The sequence below is a fragment of the Elephantulus edwardii genome, unplaced genomic scaffold (genome assembly GCF_000299155.1).
Source record: "Elephantulus edwardii isolate Elephantulus edwardi_28Jun2011 unplaced genomic scaffold, EleEdw1.0 scaffold00075, whole genome shotgun sequence".
NCBI lineage: Eukaryota > Metazoa > Chordata > Mammalia > Macroscelidea > Macroscelididae > Elephantulus > Elephantulus edwardii.
Genome location: NW_006399825.1, coordinates 14,960,053 through 14,974,317, shown reverse-complemented (window position 1 = coordinate 14,974,317; position 14,265 = coordinate 14,960,053). Strand labels below are relative to the sequence as shown.

Sequence of the window (14,265 nt, the reverse complement as noted above, 5' to 3'; positions counted from 1 at the left end):
TGCTATTTCCTTCAAAGCAGCTTGAACTTCTTCCTTCATCACCATAGGCTCTTGCTCATATGTTATTTCTTTAAATTCCTCTATATCTGCCAATTCCTTTCTATATTTACTTCATTTGAAGTAAAGATGGTAAAAAGAGTTTTCCACATTTTGGCCATGTTGCGGGGAGGGACAAGTCTTTGGAAAAAGACATCATCCTGGGAAAGGCAGAAGGTCAGAGAAAGAGAAGATGACCCTTAATAACGTGGATTGACACAGTAAGAGGCTTGGGCATTGGGCATATCAGTGATTGTGAAGACGGCATGCAGGACAGGGCAAGGTTCTGATCAGTTGGTCACACGATGAGTCATAGTCGACTTCATGGCATCTAACAACATGCTGAAATAGAGCCGAAGCTAGGAAATAAAAGAAATTGAGGATGCCACTGTCTCTTGATTTATGATGCAATTCTCATTATTTTTAGGAGGATATACACACATTATCTGTGAGATGTAACTTCCAGATACAAGGATAAAGTTATAGTACCAATATAAAACCACATATAAAACATCAGTACAGCTTTTACAATCTGTGTTGCTGCTGATTGCCTTTGAATCGAGCATGACTCATAGTGACCCTATGAACAAACGACCTGAAACCTCTCTACAACTATCAATATTTATCAAAGTTCATTGAGTTTCCAGAGGCATGTTGTTTAGGAAGTGGTTGCTTCCAAACTTGTCATAGAATGTTACTGGTTGAGTTGCCTGTGATGAATAGTAGTGACCCTATGTATAGCAGTGCTGAACCCTTCCCTGTCCTGAGCAAGTCTCACTGATTCTGACATACCAACCCCCACCGCCTCATCGCATCCAGGGTCTCCCTCTCCTGTGCTGTCTGTCCACCCTTCCAAGCAAGATGTCCTTCTCCAAGAACCAATCTCTCCTGGCCACGTGTCCAAAGTAAGTAAGGTAGAGCTTCAAAATCCTAGCCTCCAAGAGAGACTTGGTTTCATCCTCTCTAAAACAGACTGATTTTTTTTCTTGGAAGGCCATGGTATGTTCAAGACTCTTCTCCATCACTACAACATGAAGGCAACTATTCTTTTTTTATCATCCTTAGTCATTCATTGTCCAACTCTCTGAACCATAACAAGTAATTGAGAAAACCATGGCCTGGATTAGGTGCACCTTTGTATCTAGACTTGACATTGTTGCTTGTCAGCACTCTAGAGAGATCCATGACAATGTATTTTCCCAGTGCAGATTTTAGTCTTATGATTTCCTGACTGCTGGTGTTAAGAGTGTTGATAGTGGACCTGAGCGAGCTGTAACAAGCTGCTAACAACCTCAATTTCTTCTCCATCTATTATGGTGCTGCCAATTGGCCCAGTGGTGGAGAATCTTTATCTTCTTGATGTTGAGCTTCAATCCATATTGAAGACTGCAGTCCTTGACCTTTTGCAGCAAGTGCTTCAGGTCTTCTTCAGTTTCATCAAGTAAGGTTGTGTCATCTGCATATTGTAGATTGTTAATGAGTATTCCTCCAATCTTGATGCCACTCTCTTCCTCATAAAGCCCTGCTTCCTGAATGATCTGTTCTGCATACAGATTGAAAAGGTACAGGACAGGATGCATCCCAGACGCACTCCTTTCTTGATTTTGAACTATGCAGTGTTTTCTTGCTCTGTTCTGAGGACTGCTTCTTGGTCCAAGTATAGGATTGGTATAAGCATGAGCAAGTGTTCTGAGACTCCCATTTTCCTCAAAGTTAGCCACAATTTATTGTGATCCACAGTCAAATGCCTTTGCATAGTCAATGAAACACGGATAGACTTTCTTCTGGTACTCTTTGCTTTCTGCCAAGATCCATCTGATATTGGCAATAATGTTCCTACTGCCACGACCCCTTCTAAACACAGCCTGTATTTTTTGGTAGTTCTTTGTCAATGTACTGTTCTTTTCTGGATAATCTTCAGCAGGATTTTGCTAGCATGTGATATTAGTGATACTATTTAATAATTTCCACACTCTGTCAGGCCGCCTCTTTTTTTAGGAATGGGAATAAATATGGATCTCTTCTAGTCAGCTGGCCAAGTAGTTGTTCTCCAGATTTCTTAGCACAACTTCATGAACACATGCAGGGTAGCATCTGTTTGGTGAAATACGTCAATTGGTATTCCATTAATTCCTGGGGCTTTATTTTTTTGCTAATTCCTTCAGAGCAGCCTGAACTTTCTCCTTCATCATCATTCCTTCTTGCTCATATGTTGTTTCTTGAAATTCTTCTGTCAGCCAATTTTTTTTTGTACAATGACTCCGTATACTCCTTCCATTTGCTTTTAATGCTTCTTGCATGATTCAATTCTGCCCATAGCATCCTTAAGCATCGCAACTCGTGGCTTGAATTTATTCTTTAGTTCTTTCCACTTACGAAATGCTGAGCGAAATCAGCCTTTTCATTTTCTGACTCCAGCTCCTTGCACTTTTCATTATATTTTGCCTTGTCTTCCCGAGCAGCCCTTTGAAATCTTTTATTCAGCTCTTTAACTACTTGATTTCTTCCCTTTGCTCTGGCTTCTTGGTGCTCTAGTAAAGTATTAATAGTCTCTTCTGATATCCATTTTGGTCTTCTCTTTTTCTTCTTCCTTCTTAGTAATGACTTTTTGCATTCTTCATGAATGATATTCTTGGTATCTTTCCACAGCTTTTCTGGACTTTGTTCATTAGTGTTCAAGGCCTCAAAGCTATTCCTGTGTTGGTTTTAAATTCATGGGAGATAGACTCAGATTTTGATTCCTGTGGATATGATTTAACCTTTGTATCCCCCTAATTTTTTATTTTATTATTGTGTGTGTGTGTGTACCATCAAACTGGATCTGAGTGGTACAGGAGGAGATTGTCCCTCCTTCTCCAACAGAACATCTGGTGGATTCGAACTGCAAGCCTCTGGGACTGCAGTGCAACTTCTTGCCAATAGGCCACCAGACCTACTGATTTAACCTTCTTCAGTTTAATTTGAACTTTCATATGAGCAGTTGATGGTCTGTTCCACAATCAGCACCTGTCCCAGCTTTTACAACTGATAACTGAACTTTTCCAACCGTTCCTTCCACAGATGTAATCAATCTGATTCCTGTACATCCCATCAGGTGAAATCCATATGTATTACAAGACTGCAAAAGACATCTAAATCAAGAGAGAGAGATCTTCTTGATCTAGAAAATAGATCTAGATAATCTAGCAAAGCTATCTAGAATACGAATATTTTTCGCTCTTGAAGTTTCAGGAACTACTTCCCTCCTTTTATGATCACCTCTTCAGGTGTTATAAGTTACTTCCTAGTTAATAATACTGTTAATCAGCTGAAGTGACCATTTAATTTTCATAGATTTACTGTAGGGAGCTTTGGTGACTTAGTGGTAAGGAGTTGCACGGGTAATCCAAAGACAGGTGGTTTGAATTCCCCAACTGCTGTGTAGGAGAAAGATGGGCCATCTCCTCCTGTGTGATTTACAGTCTCTCAAAACCTGCTGTCAGTCAGTTCTGACTTGCTGGTACATAATAATAACGACAAATAGTTTAGGCTCTTTAAAGAAAAAGATAACAAACAAAACTATATTTATTTACTTTTATAGAATCTAGGCTCCATGAACTTTGCTTTCTTAAACATAGACATTTCAAACAATAAGTGTAGCTCATTTTTTAAAAAACCTGTCTTTGAAAAGTACCTATTTCTGTAAGTCACAAAATGACCTATACTCCATTAATTCTGCCCCAATTAAAAACTAAGATTGCAATCAACAAGTGCTGGTGGCCGAGTGGCAAGAAGCTGTGCTGCAATCCTGAAAGCATGCAGTTGGAAGCCACCAGCTGCTTAGCGGGACGATGAACAATCACCTCCTTGTGATTAACTGCCTCTGAAAACCTGCTGGAGGGTCAGCTGTAGGTCCTTTCTGACATGACAGTAAACAACAACAATCAACAAATATCTAACTGAAAAATTTGCAGTTAACAAACTCTCTGGATGTAATTTTTATTAAGTTTTCTGTATTCTTTATAAAAAGACCTCCTGTGTGAGGCTGCTTATAACCAAAGAAAACTTGTACTTGGACGTATTGATAAGACATTCCTTGTTGTGTTCGGTACTGTGTATTCTGTTGTCCTGTTTTTATTGGGAGCTAAGGAAAAAAAAAATTAAGACCTAACACTTGAAGTAACTAAAATACTATTTCTCACTGAAAAGTTTTTTTAATTACATGTATTTATAGTTTTTTAAAGTTGTGATTTGAGTGAAAGTTTACAAAGCATATTTTCAGAAAAATTTCTATCAGTTAACCTAAATTTGTATTACATAATTCAAATGTACAGTATACATATAAAATTTAAAGAAAATAAAAAATTATTTGGAAACTTAAAAAAAAAAAAAAAAAAGGACTGCCCGTAAGAAAAAAAGTTAAGGTTGATCTGCCTTTGCTCACTTAGCTTATCAATTCCCAAACCTGGTCTGGAATCCAGTTCTCCTGGTTCACAGGTCAGATTTTTTCCCACTCTTGACAAGATGAAAGATGTACAAGAAATTAGTAATGGCACAGTACAGAGAATAAGGCAGAGTCGTTGTTATGTGTCATCAAGTCTCTTGTGACTCATAGCAACTCTATGTACATTAGCTCTGAAACCTGCCATATCCTGAGCCAATCTTATAATCTCCCACAGACCTCCCATTTCTTCAGTGACAGAGTCAATCTATCTCATTCTGGGTCTTCCTATCCTGCGCTGTCCCTCCTGGACATGTGCCCTGAATATGTAAGACAGAGCTTCAAAATCTAGCCCCCAGGGAGCAGCCTGGTTTCACTCTCTCCAGGTCAGACCAGTTTGTTCTCATGGTATGTTCAACACCCTTCTCCAGCACCACAATTCAAAGAAAGGCATTGATCCTTCTTCTATCATCCTTAGTTACTGTCCAGTTCTCAGATGATAGCAAGTAATTGCAAAGTCCATGGTCTATATCAGGTGCACTTTAGTATTCAGACTGACATCAGTGCTCTTCAGTATTCTAGAGAGGTCCCTAACAGGAGACTTTCTCAGTGCAATTTGTCTTTTAATTTCCTGACCGCAGGTGCCAAGAGTGTTTATTGTGGAACCAATCAAGCTGAAGTTATCAACAGCCTCAATCTCTTTTCTGTCTGTCATGAAGGTGCCAATTGGCCCAGTGGTGAAAATCTTTGTTTTATTAATGTTGAGCTTCAATCCATATTGAAGACTACAGTCCTTGACCTTCTGTAGCAAATGCCTCATGTCCTCTTTAGTTTCAGCAAGCAAGGTTGTGTAATCTGCATAATGCAGGGTGTTGTTATGTCTTGCTCCAATCCTGATGCCACATTCCTCCTCATAAAGCCCAACCTCCTGAATGATTTGTCCTGCATATAGATTGAAAAGGTATGGAGACAGAAAGCATCCCTGACAGACACCTTTCCTGATCCAGAACCATGCAGTGTTTCCCTGCTCTGTTCTGACTACTGCTTCCTAGTCCAAGTATATGCTTCTCATGAGCACAATTAAGTGTTCTGGGATCCCCTTTGTTCTCAAAGTTAGACACAATTTGTTGTGATCCATATAGTCAAGTGCCTTTGCATAGTCAATGAAACAGATTCTTCTGGTACTCTCTGCTTTCAGCCAAGATCAACCTAATATTGACTATGATGTCCCCAGATGTCATGGCATCTGGCAGTTCTCTACTGATGTACTGTTCCAGTCATTTCTGGATAATTTTCAGCAGGACCTGCTAGTGACAGTGTCTAATAATTTCCAAACTATGTCGAAGCAGGTAGTTGTCCTCCAGGTTTCTTGGCATAACCTATTGAGCATGTCCAGGGCAGCAGCATCTGTTTGCTGAAATATGTCAACTGATATTCAATCAATTACTGGGGCCTTGTGTTTTTTTTTTCACCAATTCCTTCAGGAAAATAAAAAACTCTGGTCTTTATGTGGACAGCACTGTACTTAGCAACAAATTCCATTCCCAGTATCTTTCAGTTGGCAATAACTTAGTAGAGTCATATGACATTATTCCCTTTGTTTTCCACTATTTAACTAAATCACCAGCATTTGTTTTCCACGTAAGTATTCACCTAAACCAAGAGGACAAGGATAAAATGAAGTAGGTGTAGGCAACAGCTGCTCCAAGAGTCAATAGTATAACATAGCTGACAAATCTGAGAAGGCCCTATTAGGACACTAACAGAAGGCTTGCAAAACAAAAGATGTGCTATTTCAACTAGTTTTGGCTCCTATACATAAGGAAAGCATAGCACTTCTCCTGAAGAAGAAAACAATCAAGATCGTGAAGAGTAATCAGAGCTAGACCATACAAAATTAGTTGAACCAAAAAAAAAATCTAAAAATTAGAAGAGCATGGGAGATGGGGAAAGAGGAAGTAGTTCAACAGAAAAGGAACCAGACTAGCTTATCCATATCAAGAGACAGGGCTAGAACCACTAGGCCAAATTTTCAGCTCACAGTGAAGGTGATTTTACCAATCATCCCTGATTAGGAATTGTTACGAACAATGCTGGACTACCACTTAGTGGAGGTGAGATGTATTACACAGGGAAATTAAGCAACAGACTAAGGAGTGAATAAGTCGCAAATAATAGCCTTGTACTAGAAGATCTCAACGGTTTTTATTCTAATCTTGACATTTCATGTTTATAGCATAGTTTTCAACAGGTTCTTCCCTTTTCAGTCATGGACAATGAAGCAAAACCAAGGCCGACTTGAATCTGTAAAATGTAGGTCTGCCAGAATGATAACCAAAATAGGAAAAATTATGGGTCAACACTACTAGAAATTTAATCTCCGACTTTGAAACAAGGGAAGCATACATGTTGCCAAGCATTCAATCTCTTGATTGGCAGCGTTGGAAACAGCAGTGCCCTGCTTAAAAAGTAGCAGCCAAACTTTCAATGAGTATTATTCTTCCCAGCTCCAAAAAGAATCCTAGCTCCTACCAGAGGCTCTTAAGAGGGCTCACTCAATCCAGTGTTAACCTGTCATTTTCTGTATTCTGATGATTACTCTGGCATGCTCATATTTTATATATTTGAGTTTATTCCATTTTCACTGCAATGGCTAGGACTGAAATGGTTCCAGGCTCTGGTTTACACAGGTGAAGGATAAGACAGTAAGGTCTCACCTTCCCCTCTAATAATAGCTCCAAAGCTAAGACCTAGGACTCACCTGGGTTCTGGAGAAAAGTCTTTTTAAGTCCTTACAGGAAGACTGTGAAGCAAAAAATATGAAACGGGAGGCTGGGGTTATGGCCTACTTGAGTGAATGTTCCAGTCTCTGTCTTTTAAAAAGCTGAGCTAAAGATTTATACTGCTCTCAGTTTTCTACAGTTTAGTAGTCACCTTTAAAGGTCAACAGTGCTTTTATTTCCTTTGGATCTCAACCAATAATCCCTAACCCAACTGATTCACCTTATTAATCATTATTTCATAGTTATGCGTACTAACTAAAAACCCTAAAAAGATAATGCTTTTTGAATTCTCTAAATTTAAATAATATCTTAAAGAAGTTTATTAATTTTTGATGAGGGGTTTTACTCCCAAATGCAATGGTAAAAAACAATCTATCAATTTTCCATTAACAAAGATACATCTTACTAAAGTAGCAAAATGTACATGCTTCACAACGTTTATTTTTTTATTTCAAAACAGGTCTTTGAACAAGTTGGAAACAATTCTGTCATGGCCAGTGAAACAAAGGCAAGGTACTTGCTGTCTAGCAAGCAAATCTCTTATGCAGGGGATTTTGTCCTAAGGAGGCAACAGATGGTGCCTCACTCAAATATGATGGCTGACCACATCCCCGTGGATGTGTGCCAGTGTGTCAACGTCTTTGAGCAGGGCACCGCTGCCTGTTTGCTACTGAGGTCAAAATCCAACACACAAGTGATCTGGCCGCTCTGCAGCAAGTATGCTTCCTTTGCTTCTGTCAGCCATGACTAAGTCTTTTCCAACCAGCCCGAAATTCTTTTTCTAACTATTTGCTGAATCATTCCATCAGACACAGAGTTTCCCAAACTTTTCTGCCAAGCAGCTATTCACACCAATGAACAGTCTTTTTCTTGTATGTCTGTTTTTGCATATGTTTATGTCTCCATGTAGAGAGTGGATAGTCCTGTACTCGAAAATAAACCCTACTAGATAAGGTGGAGAGAGACAAGGCTATAAACAGAGTTATGAAAAAAATGCAGAAGGTTTTACACACATACCTGAACTGTCTGGACCTGTGGAGACTGAATAACTGATGGCTGGGCCGCCTGAATAACGCCATGGACTTGAACTGTTTGACCATTGGGCAGCTGTACTAAAGTCACCGTAGGAGCAGATGATGTTGCATGAGCTGCCGGCATAGATACCTATGGTAAAAAACATGGAAAAAATAATTACCATCACAGATATTTTGAAGATAATTTATGTTCACTATGAAAAAAACTTCGACAATAAGCATATGAATTTTCTTCTAAGTATTTACAGATAATCATATTTAATAAAATGTTTTTGTTTTTTACTTTTCAACCCAACCCTATTTTAATGTACTATCAAAGTGCTTTACTGTTTTCCACCTACTTTTATCTCTATTTCTTTTAATTTTGCACTTCAAAAAATTCTATAAAAGACTACTAAGAATTATCTTTATTTTTAGTGACAGAAATAATCACTGCTCAAATAGATTATGTAATTTACCCAGGGCCAAAAGATATTCTTGCCTTGAAAAGCAGTCATCAGAGTACCATGTATTTAATAAAGCATTTTCTAAATCTAATCAGTCCTAGAACTGATTAGAGCTCTCACAGTTGGGCAAAAGGACCTACCAGGTCTAGAACAGATACTTGCACTGCAATATGGAGCACAGTTCTCTCTTTCAAACAAATTCCAAGTACGTATTTTCCTTAAGGAGGAAGTCTACTCAGTTGGAACAAACTCTACTATAGAACTAAAACAAATTTATCAGGACATTATAAACAAAAACTATAAACATGAGAAGCACACAGGTCCTGTCCTCAAGAAAATCATGGGCAGAGGGGGGGTCACAGAATGGGAAAGAGAGACAAAACTGACACTTCAGTGAAGTAAGAGGTGGGTGCGAAGAAAACCTGGGCACACTGAGGAGTTGCCAATTTAATCTAAAGAGAAGGGAGGCTATCGGGGAAAACTAAGAATTTGAAACCGGGACTACAAATTCGTCCATGTTGTAACTGGGAGCAAAGCAGAGGTAGAATTTTAAGCTGACAGGGAAATCAGTGCAGAACTGCTCATAGGGTCTTCAAGGCAAGGACATTTATTCATAAGCAGACTGCCAGGAATGTCTCCTCCAGGAGTGGGTTTGAACAGTCAATCTTGGAGCTAAGAGTCAAACACTAAAATTTCTGCATTTCCTAAGAACTCTGCATTAGGAAAAGCAAAGAGAAATAGCATTTGTTTGTGTGGGGCAAAAGGAGGACAAGCAGTTCAGCACTACCGGGGCATATAAATGTGTGAATGCATAATGTAGGAAGTGGGGAGAGAAAAAAAAAAAGAAAATCAAGAGCTGGGTGGGCTAGTCATGAAGAACCCTGTCTTAAAGTCAAGGACTTGCACTTTATCCTGAAGAAACAGAGGAAGTCAATGAGGTCTTTTAAATGCCATGCCTTGAAAAGAGAAAGAGATGAAGGTACTTGTGTGGAGTAAGACAGTGACCCAAACAATGGCTTAAGCACAGCGGACTGTGAGGACAGCCTGGGACCAAGTAGTTCATTCTGTTGTACAAACTTACAAACTGTTAGCTGATGCTGACAAAATGTCACCTAACTACAAGAACAGAAGAGTTAAGTGAAATGGTAAGGACAAGAAATACAGCAGCAATAGCAGAAATGAGAATTAAAGAAATGGTTTCATGAAAATTCAAGAAGCAGAACAGGCAAATCTTTTTGAATGATTGCTTGGAGGAGGTAAGAGAGATCAAGGACAATCTAGATGGTTCATGTTTAACTGAGACGTGGCGGGTGGTAGGATATCAACTAAGGAACCGGGGTGGCTGTGAGATATTGTTCCCCCAAAAGGCCGTGTACTTCTAGCAGTAAGAACCCAGCAATGGCTCCAATCTTCTCTACTATGAGCTGGAACGGACTTGCTGGTAGTACGAGAGGTCTATCAACCGCATTCATTAGCTTTACGGTGGTTTGGGTAATGATGGAAAAACCTGGAATTGATCTGATATTTAGAGATGTCAAGCTGATATAATATTGGGCTGTGGAGACACAATCTGGCTGCTTAACTAGAAAATTAGATTTTTTTTAGATTTTCAAGATGTGAAAGGACTACATGTATTTTTATCACACAGGTTGGTTGTCTGAAAAACCAAAATTTCTGACAGACTCAAGAATATGTTCCTTTACCTGAAATTTGAGAACCAAGCTTAGTCATTGAGAATGTCTCATCTCACACTTCTACATAAAAGCCCTTGTAGAATTTGAAGCAATTATTTTAAGGCCACTTCCCTGAGTCTTTTCCCGGAATCCGCCTATCACAATAAAGCTACAATGAACCTCCTTTTAAGGAACTCTTAAATTTCTAAGAACTTATATTCTCATAGTCAAACCAATATTGGTTTTAATATTTTTACTTCTAAAATACCTAATAGCAAAATAAAGTAGCTCCTTGTTTTAATGGGATTCTTACCTCAACCCTCCCTCTTTTACTAGTTACCCTGAATTGGTTTTTATACAAACATAATGGTTACTCAGTAGAACACCCCTCTCTACATGGCTGATCATTCTCTTATAAAATACTGGCACACAACTCACTTTAATAAGAAAATCCATTTTACAGTCACACTCCTGTGGCACAGTCAGTAGGGAGCTATGCGGCTAACTCAAAGCTAGCGCCCCTCTGGCAGCTGGAACCCACCAGCAGTTCCTCAAGAGAAAGATCGGCAACCTCCTCACATATTTACATCCCTCCTCCCCTTGAAAGCAATGTTTGCAATATGTGAAGCAATTATTTTAAGTCCACTTGTCCTAGTCTTCTCTAGGGTAAATATAACAAATCGAACAATCTTTTTCCTACCCTGATCATTCTAGCAAAATTGCTCCTTTCATTTTAAGTTTATAAACACAGATACATAAAAAGGAAATAAAGCCTTTTCTATTCCTACCATCCAGAGTGAATCACTATTAAGATTTTTGCTGTAGATCTAATAGGTATTGATTGGGGGTTTTTTTGGCACATACCACATAAAACTTTTATAACACAGTATCTTTAGAATCTATTGTAGCTATTTCCCATACTATTTGTAGTCTTCTTTAATGGTTCAGTGGCTACTTAACAGTAAAAATTACATAAATGGTTTAATTAATGCCTTATTCTTAGGTATTTATCTTCTCAAATCTACCTATCACAATAAAGCTATGGTAAACCTCCTTTTACGGAACTAATAAATCTGTAAAAAGTTACATTCTCATAGTCAAAGCAAATATCAGTTTTAATGGTTTTACTTCTTAAATATTTAAACTCTAAAAGCAAAATAAAGCTGCACATTGTTTTAATGTGATTCCCTCCTCCCAGCTTTTACCAGTTACCCTGAACTAGCTTATCCCATTCATTGATTAGAGAAATAACAATCATCTTGGATTTGATGAACAGCTTTTTTTATGTTTTACTAATGAGAGAAAGTTACCCCTCAATATGCATATGGAACTGGATGAACAAGTTAAAAAACTAACCAGAAAGAAAACAAAGAAGGAGGCACACATTTCCCCCCCAATTCAAATTTGATCACGTCACTTTTCTTTTAAAAACTTGATAAAGATACAAATTAAATATGTAATTTTGTTTCTTCCTAATCACATTTAAAACTCACAGAACCATTTTTTAAATTGGTATGGTCACAGAAGTATATGGCCATGGGAGAGAACTTTATGAAAAGTTTTGGAAACTAAAAGCAGCTAAATGAATGCATGAACCTGTAAGACCTCAGAAGGCAATTTATAGAATGGAGGCTAGGAAAACCACAGAATCTTCAAGCAGCTCAAAATCGGAGGCACCCTGGGAGGCAGAGTGAAAGAAATGGCTGAAAACAATAAAGCTTGGTATAATGCTCTTTGAGAGTTTAAAACATGCTTATAATATGGAACAGGATAAGCAAACAAACTGACACATAGTAAATTTCCAGTTGGATCACTTCCCTAATTCCCTGGGTAAGAGCAACTAATGTGCTCTCCTCTGGCAGAAAGATGGAGCACCAAGCACCACCTCTCTTCTCCCATGTGACTTCGAAACATGCACTCAAGGAGGGGCATTAATGAAGCCTTCTCTGGGGAACCTAATGAAGGGTCAGCTATGAGTCAATTCTGACTCGAGCAATGAGAGATCCAGAAAACAAAAAAGAATTCTCAAAGGTATGATAGCACAAGTGAAAAACAGAACAGGTTGAATATGAAGCTGAAATTTCCCAGAAAGCAGACAAAGCATTAGAAAACAAGAGGAAAAAATTAAGAGGTATGACACATTTGGATAAGGATCCTAGAGGGGGAAAAAAACCACTCAACTAAATAATAATAAAAATATTGCCCATAATTTAACATGGGCTTAGGAAGAGCATGCAAAATGGATGAAAATAGATGCCAACTATGGCCTATCAGAACTAAATTGTGAAGCACGATGAATAAAGAAAAGAGTGCTGGTAGAGTCCTGGTTCAGGCATTTGGCTGCTAATCAAAAGGTCGATGGCTCAAACCCATCAGCTACTCTGCAGGACAAAGACAAGGCAGTTTTCCTCCATGAAGATTCACAGTCTTAGATTAACTGATGAATAATAAAATTTTAAGATTACAAAACCACAAAATACAATAGAACCTGACTATCTGACTGCATCAATTCTAATTTCTAACACACACACACACACACACACACACACACACACACACAAAATCTTTTGCAACAACCACTCCAACTCAAGAATCCTTTACTTAAACTTTGTTTCTCCCTGATCAGGGAAGTCTCGGTTTGCTCCCTTTGTTCTTGCCATCTGCTTCATCTGTGTTCATTCATTTCATCTCCAAAAGGCTCAGTTTTACTTCTCGTGGCTGGAAGTACACCCTGATAAATTCAGGAGAAAACAGACCAGTCCACTCCTGACTATATGCTCGCTGGGTAACTAGTATGTGTTCTACACATTAACTGAGCCCAACACCATGCTGTGGTTGCTGAGGTGCCATTTAGTCATGTATGACTCACAGAGACCCTGTAAACAAGGATCTGAACTCGGACCTCTCCTGCCATCCTCAACATCTCTGACACACTTAGGCTCACTGCTGCAGTAAGCCCCAGGCCCTAGGAGTTGTACTTAACTCGATGTCAGATAACAATGAGTACTTTTAAACTCTTGGAGAAGCAAAAATCAGGCTTGCAGAAGCACTGTTCAGCTTTTTTTTTCTTGGGGTACTTTAACTGAAGGAGGCAATATTATACTTTTACAAAGGAAAATTAAGTTTGCTACTTGGTTTTTACATTTACTATCATGCGAATACACACATGTGCGTATGTATGTACACACACAGAGCACTTAATGAAAAATCTGTGGAAATACATAAAATATAAGAATGAGAAATTATAACTTTACAGAAGAATGTTTAAGACAAAACAAAGACAAAAAGAATCATGAATTATATTTAAAATACTATTGGGTATCATCGAGCCATCTGACTCACAGAGACCCCATGTGATAATGCACACCTGCCCCACAGGTTTCTTGGCTATAATCTTTATAGAAGCAGACTGCCAGAAGAGGAAATAAAAATTACTTTCTCCCTGGAAATTTACTTGGGTATCAACTGCTTCCCTATTTTCCAGTATAGGGAGACTTAGTGGCACAGTCTGTAGGGAGTTGCTAACCCAAAGGCCACACCTTTCTGGTGGTTCGAATCCACCACTGGCTCCAAAGGATAAAGAAAAACAATCTCTTTCTACACAATTTACAACTTTGGAAGGCCAATGGAGTACTGATTTGAAGGCACTGAGTGAGTCTTATTTCTAGTATAAGCAAGTTTAAACTTAAGCCTTTTCAGATTATCTATACCCACAGAATAAATCTGTGTATTATTTTAAAAGATGTTATCATAATGAATTGAGAGACAATTAATTTATTGATCAGTTAAAATGTGGTATTTCTTAAAAGTGTCTTAAAATACTGCATCAGTGTTCAACAGTAAGTTTTATTGCTTAATTGCTAAATTAATGCT

General features: G+C 38.4%; 1 protein-coding gene across 2 annotated transcripts in view; it reads right to left on the bottom strand.

The window, feature by feature from the left end:
• Nucleotides 1-14,265, bottom strand: part of CREB1 (cAMP responsive element binding protein 1) — a 99,866-nt gene that overhangs the window by 38,459 nt on the left and 47,142 nt on the right. Inside the window, exons 3-4 of one of the 2 annotated variants that reach the window (XM_006889124.1) lie at nt 8,257-8,403; nt 7,218-7,259 (exon numbers count right to left, since the gene is read on the bottom strand). In XM_006889124.1, coding sequence (XP_006889186.1) covers nt 7,218-7,259; nt 8,257-8,403 — 189 coding nt within the window. The remainder of the gene's footprint in view (nt 1-7,217; nt 7,260-8,256; nt 8,404-14,265) is intronic. The other variant, XM_006889125.1, reaches the window with a different exon arrangement.